Below are 6,000 nucleotides of genomic sequence, written 5' to 3' on the forward strand. Positions count from 1 at the left end.
TTTTCCACAGCAGCTGTGCCATTTTACATTCCCACCAGCAATGGATGAGGGTTCCAGTTTTACCACATCCTTGCCAATACTTGATATTTTCCAGTTTTTCTGGTAATAGCCATCCTAATGGGGGTGAAGTGGTATCTCTTTGTGCTTTTGATTTGCATTTCTGTAATGATTAATGATGATTATCTTTTCAGGTGCGTGTTGTCTGTTTGTGTAACGCAAGTGAATTGTGGTTGTGGTTGGAGAAGTGGAACCCTGGTGGCACAGTGGTTAAGTGCTTGGCTGCTAACTGCAAGGTTGGCAGTTTGAACTCAACAGTCATTTCACGGGAGAAAGACGTGACAGTCTGCTTCCATAAAGATGACAGCCTTGAAAACTGCCTTATGTATAGGATCACTGTGAGTGATGCTATGTATAGGATCCTATCCTTATGTGTAGGATCCTACCTTATGTATAGGATCACTATGAGTTGGAGTTGACTTGATAGTAATAGGTTTTATGGAGAAATGTCTATTTAAAGCAATTTGCCAGTTGTTTTATTGGGTTGTTTATCTTTTTGTTGTTTTTAGGAGTTCTTTATACACATTGCTGTCGTGTTCATTCTTACTCATAGTGACTCTGTAGGACAGGGAAGAACTTCCCCATAGGGTTTCCAAGGCTGTAATCTTTATGGAATTAGATTGCCACATCTTTGTCCTGCAAAGCAGCTTGGTGGGTTCGAACCACCGACCTTTCAGTTTGCAGCCTAGCACTTAACCACTGTGTCACCAGAGTTCCTAGAGTTCTTCATACATTCTGGATATTAAACCCTTGTTGAATATATGATTTGCAAATATATTCTCTTGTTCTGTAGAGTGTTCCTTCACTTTTTGATACTCCTTTGATGTACAGAAGTGTTTTATTTCGATGAAACTTTTGGTATATCTGAGGATCCAGTCTAAATAAAAGGTTCTGAAGATTTACCCGTGTTTTCTTCTAAGGGTTTGATGGTTTTAGCTCTTACATATAGATAATTTTGGGTTAATATTTATATGTGAGGTAGGAATCCAACTCTGTTCTTTTGCACATGGATAACCAATTGTCTCAGAACCATTTTCTGAAGAGGATATTCTTTCCTCCTTGAATGGAGTTGACACCCCCTGTCAAAAATAAATTGGTAATGAACTCCCTTAGCTTTTGATTATCTGGGAATGTCTTAATTCTCATTTTTAAGGACAGTTTTTTCCAGCTATAGAATTCTTGGTTGAGAGTTTTTTCTTTCAGCGCTTTGCATATGTCATCTCACTGCCTTCTGGCCTCCATGGTTTCTGAGGAATCATCGACACTTAATTTTATTGAGGATTCCGTGCACATAATTATTTGCTTCTCTTGTGGTGCTTTCCAGAGTCTTTCTTACTCTTTGTCTTTTGACAGTTTGACTATAGAGTGTCTTGACGTGGCCCTCTTTGAGAGTATCATGTTTGGAGTTTGTTGTGTTTTTTCAATGTGTAGATTCCTGCCTTTCATTAAATTTGAGAAGCTTTTGGCTATTGTTTCTTTAAATATTTTTCTGTTCCTTTGTCTTCTTTTTTTGGGATTCCCACAGTGTGCATGTTGGTGTGCTTGATGATGTCCCGTGAGTCCCTCAGACACTGTTCATTTTTCTTCACTTTTTTTTTTTCTTTCTTCTCCTGGATAATTTCAATTACCTTATTTTTAAGTTTGCTAATTTTTTATTTTGCCTGCTCAAATATGCCATTGAGCCCCTATAATGAATTTTTTTATTTCACCTGTTGTACTTTTCATTTCCTGAATCTCTACTTGGTTCCTTTTTGTAATTTCTGTCTCTTTATTGATATTCTCTATTCACACGATTTTTGTTTGTTTTCATTTAGTTCTCTTTGCGTGACTTCCTTTAGGTCACTGAGTGTATTTACAAATGTTAATTTAACGTCTTTAGTAATTCTAATGTCTGAGCTACTTCAGAGATGATTTGTCACCTTTGTTTTCTTCCCGTATGAATGGGTCATAGTTTATTTCTGTGCTTCGTAATGTTTTGTTGAGAATTTACCATTTTTGTGTATTATTATGTGGTAACTCTGAATTCTCCCCCACCTCAGTGATTGCTGATTTTTGCTTGTTGAGAGCTACAGTTGTATTTGTTGAGTGACTTTTTTTTCAGACCGTTTTTGCAAAGTGTATATTCCTTCTTGTCACTAAAGTTTCTGTTCCATTATCTTTGTGATTGCCAGCGACCTGACAGATTTTCTTAAATGTCTGTGTCAACAGAAAAAAGGGTGTATGTCTCTTTTAATCTTCTCATAGATGATACTAGGAAAGCCACTGTAGTTGGGGGTGGCGGGCGGGGCGGGGGGTGGTGGTGAAACAAAGACAGGAGTCTGTACTGGTCCCTCAGGAAATCACCCAAATGAACCAAAATGTATAATCCCCAATTTTTGGAGGATAAGGACCTTAGTGTCCACCCTGGCACCAGCCAGCCACTCCAGGAATGCAGGTCATCATCCTCACAGCCTCATTGGGGCTGAGGAGGAATAAAGGATGGTAGCTAGTTCATGGATGCTGCTCTGCTGAATTTCAGCAGGCTCTGCCTTCATCCAGCGTTTCCCTGGTTGCTATAAGAGTTCTGTAATAGTTAATTCTGATAGTTTTGTTTAGTAGAGGGACTGACCCCTAAAGTGTCTTCCTATTCCACCATTTTCTGTGACATCACTCTTATCAGGTGTTTTTGAGTTCATCTCTCTGTACAGCTTTTTTTTGTGGTTGCTCTCTATGTTATATGTGCACATAACTTATTGCAGTCTACCGATGTTATTTAACCAAGTCAAGTGACATAGAAACCTTATCTCCTTTATGACCTTTACCCTCCCTTGTTTATAATTGTCTCACACGTTGTGTCTACATAGACTTCAAAACCACATCAGACAGTGTTAAAATTTGCTTCAACCAACAAATATAATGTAGATTACTCAAGAGAAGGGAACCCTATTGTACTTACCCATATTTTTACTTGTTTTCCTTTTTCCAAGGTTTCTTATTTTTATTGTTTCCTTTCTGTCAAAACTTCCTTTAGGGTAGGTCTGTTGGTGACAAATTCTCTGTCTGAGCTTGGGGTTTTTTTTTTGAGTTTGCCCTGGTTGAGGTTTGCTCAGCTTCTTGAATCTCTAAGTTTGTCTCTTGCCACGTTCGAGGATGTTTTCAGCCATTATTTCTCAAGTACATACCAAACACGCCTTCGTTCTCCTCTTTTTCTGGTACCGTTATGACACAAATGTTATTTTTTAAAAAGTCTCAGAGATCCCTGAAGCTGTTTGTTTATTTTCAGTCTGTTTTTTCTGTCGTTCAAATTGGATAATTTATGTTTTTCTGTGTTTCACTTCATTGATTCTTTTCTCCGTCCCCTCCATTCTGCTGTGGAGCCCATCCACTGAGTTGTCATTTCATTTTTTCGTTTTCAATTATGAAACAGTCATTTGTTTCTTCTTTATTTCTTTGCTGAGATTTTTCTGATTTTTTGCTGAGGCTTTGTGATTTTTCGTTTGTTAGAAGAGAGTTCATAATTTCTTGTTGAAGGATTTTTACCGTGGCTGTTTTTAAATCTTTGTGAAATAATTTTAAAATCTGTCATCTTGGTGTTGGCATTTATTGAGAATATATAAAGATAAAAGCCTCCTATGTGAAATTAAATATATGTGTGTATTTAATTTTGAGTTCTTTCTGGTTCTTGGTATGATGAATGATTTTCAGTAGAAACCTGGTCATTTTTGTATTGTTATGAGACTCATCTTATTTAAATCTTCTGTTTTAGCTGGATTCCTATGACACTGCTCTTGCAGGGGAAGGGAGAGTGCTCCTCATTACTGCCAGGTGTTGGTAGATGTCCAGATTTCCCATTTGGCCTCCGTTGATACCTGAAAGGGGACTTCCTGTTAATAATGGGAGGGGATGGGAGTTTCAGCTCCCTGTGTGGTCTCCACTGATACTGCAGGTGGGCTCATTGCATCTTAGCAAAGGTGGGAGTCAAGGCTTCACTTCTGGCATGGCTGGGAGAGGGACCACAGTTTTTTCTGTGGTGTTTAGCTGGAGTAGAATGGTTATTATCTAAGCTTTCTGTCTTCCTGAACTGTCCCTTTTCTGGTTGTTAGGCTTGAGACATCAGGCTTCTGTTGGGACTCTTTGTTTGTGCCCCTTAACATTTCCAGGTTTTCTGGTTTCTTCAGCCTCAAGTGGGGGATATATGAGGCAAAAAGAAAACCCAGGGAATTCACCACCGTGTTGTTCCTTGGGTCCCAAGGACCGTCGCCAGTCTTTCTTTCTTTCACCTTTCAGATTCTTTTTATGTTTGTTAATATATATTGTCCAGGCTTTTTACTTGGGAGGAATAGGGAAAAGTACGCCTACTCCATCTTTCCAGAAGGGAAAATGAATCTCATTGTTGACCTTTTAAAGGTGTGCTAGACAAATAGCAGTGTGTGAAATTTCAAAAATGACTTACAGAGTCTGCATTCATTTTCATACAGCTACTTTGCTCTTTGTAAGTAAACAATACCCACCCGTGAAACAAGCCATCTGTTTGACAACATTGGACTTGCTTTGTCCTTGGAGAAATACAGAAGAAACAAAACAGACTCTGTCTTCTATGATCTCCTGGTCTAACTGGGACAAAAAGACCAGCATGTACTAAATAATGCTAACATGCACTGCAGTCCTTAAGTGGGAAAGGGAAAAATAAGTGTCATTAGTGACTGTGACCAGATTGTAAATGAAATCCATTTCTTTCAGTTGTATAACTGAAGGTCCTGTTAGGGATAGTCTATTAATACAGATTGATTCTGGCAAAGAATTGGGATGGCGAAAAGCCTCCCATGCAAAAGAACCCACGTGAGGGACCTTGACAGAACATGGCATTCTAGTGAGGTTCCAGTGTAATAGCAATGTATGTAACTTTATATGTTTGCCAGTAATGCAACTGATTTTTAAATGTTCAGATTTTAAATAATTCATTCTGCTCTTTGCTGTGATCCAAGTCTGTAAATTTTTATTGCATTAAAATAAAAAAATTCAGTTTTACTTTTTAATGTATTTATGAGTATGCTGGGGTTGTTGGTAGGTGTATGTTCAGTAGATGGTAAGTAGATAACAGTTCTTCACAGTGACCCTGTGACTGTGCCTAAGTGTGTACACCTCAGTTTAAAAGATTTAATCTCAGTGTAAATCCATGTGTATGTTTAGCATAGAGAGAGTATCAAGAAGGGGCTCTTAAGTTCTATCTAGTTGGTGTAGAAAGAGTTTACTTTTCCTTCAGCAGAAGAGATTACATCCTTGTCTTTGGGAGCCAATTTCGTTTTCATTTGAAGGTGATTTTTCCACGTGTACCTTGTGGAATATGCTTATTGACTGGGGGATATGGTTGATTATTTATATGTCAGTGGATGCGAACATGATGCTCCTGCCAGACTGACTTCTCTTAAGTGTCCTTTTCAGATTTTGCAGAACATGTTAACCTCATTGGTAAGCCTAAGATTAAATAAAAATAATGTCTTAAGTTTATATTGAAAACATAGCTTATATTTGAGAATCTGTGTTTGGAAAATTTTTAGAAAAATACTCTGTTTTGATTATATGGTTCAGGAATTAATCTGTTTTTATTCTTTGTTGCAGATGGAGTCTGGGGGCACAGTTCTGAGTACCAACTGGTCTGATGTAGGTAAAAGGAAAGTTGAAATCAATCCTCCTGATGATATGGAATGGAAAAAGTACTAAATAAATAAATTTGCTATCATTGCATTGCGTATATTCACCTAATATCCATTATGTATAGATACTGCATTCTTGAATTTCGAACACTGAATATCTTTTTGAAAAACTGTACCTCTTTACCTCTTTGTGCTTTAGAAATTGCTTTCCTGCCGGCGTTCTAAGTGTCTGATGAGGAATGAAGATCGCATTTTATCACTTCTGTTCTTAAGGTTTTCAGACATGCTGAAACTGAATGAAGTCTCTTTT

General features: G+C 37.8%; 1 protein-coding gene across 1 annotated transcript in view; it reads left to right on the forward strand.

Annotated features, from left to right (window-relative positions):
- The window catches only part of SUGT1 (SGT1 homolog, MIS12 kinetochore complex assembly cochaperone), a 55,308-nt gene extending 49,520 nt beyond the window's left edge, over positions 1–5,788 (forward strand). The window contains exon 13 of the mRNA XM_049853151.1: positions 5,656–5,788. Within this exon, the coding sequence (XP_049709108.1) occupies positions 5,656–5,757 (102 nt within the window). The 3' untranslated portion in view covers positions 5,758–5,788. The remainder of the gene's footprint in view (positions 1–5,655) is intronic.
- Positions 5,789–6,000: the final 212 nt, after the last annotated feature.

The sequence above is a fragment of the Elephas maximus genome, chromosome 14 (assembly GCF_024166365.1).
Source record: "Elephas maximus indicus isolate mEleMax1 chromosome 14, mEleMax1 primary haplotype, whole genome shotgun sequence".
Taxonomy (NCBI): domain Eukaryota; kingdom Metazoa; phylum Chordata; class Mammalia; order Proboscidea; family Elephantidae; genus Elephas; species Elephas maximus.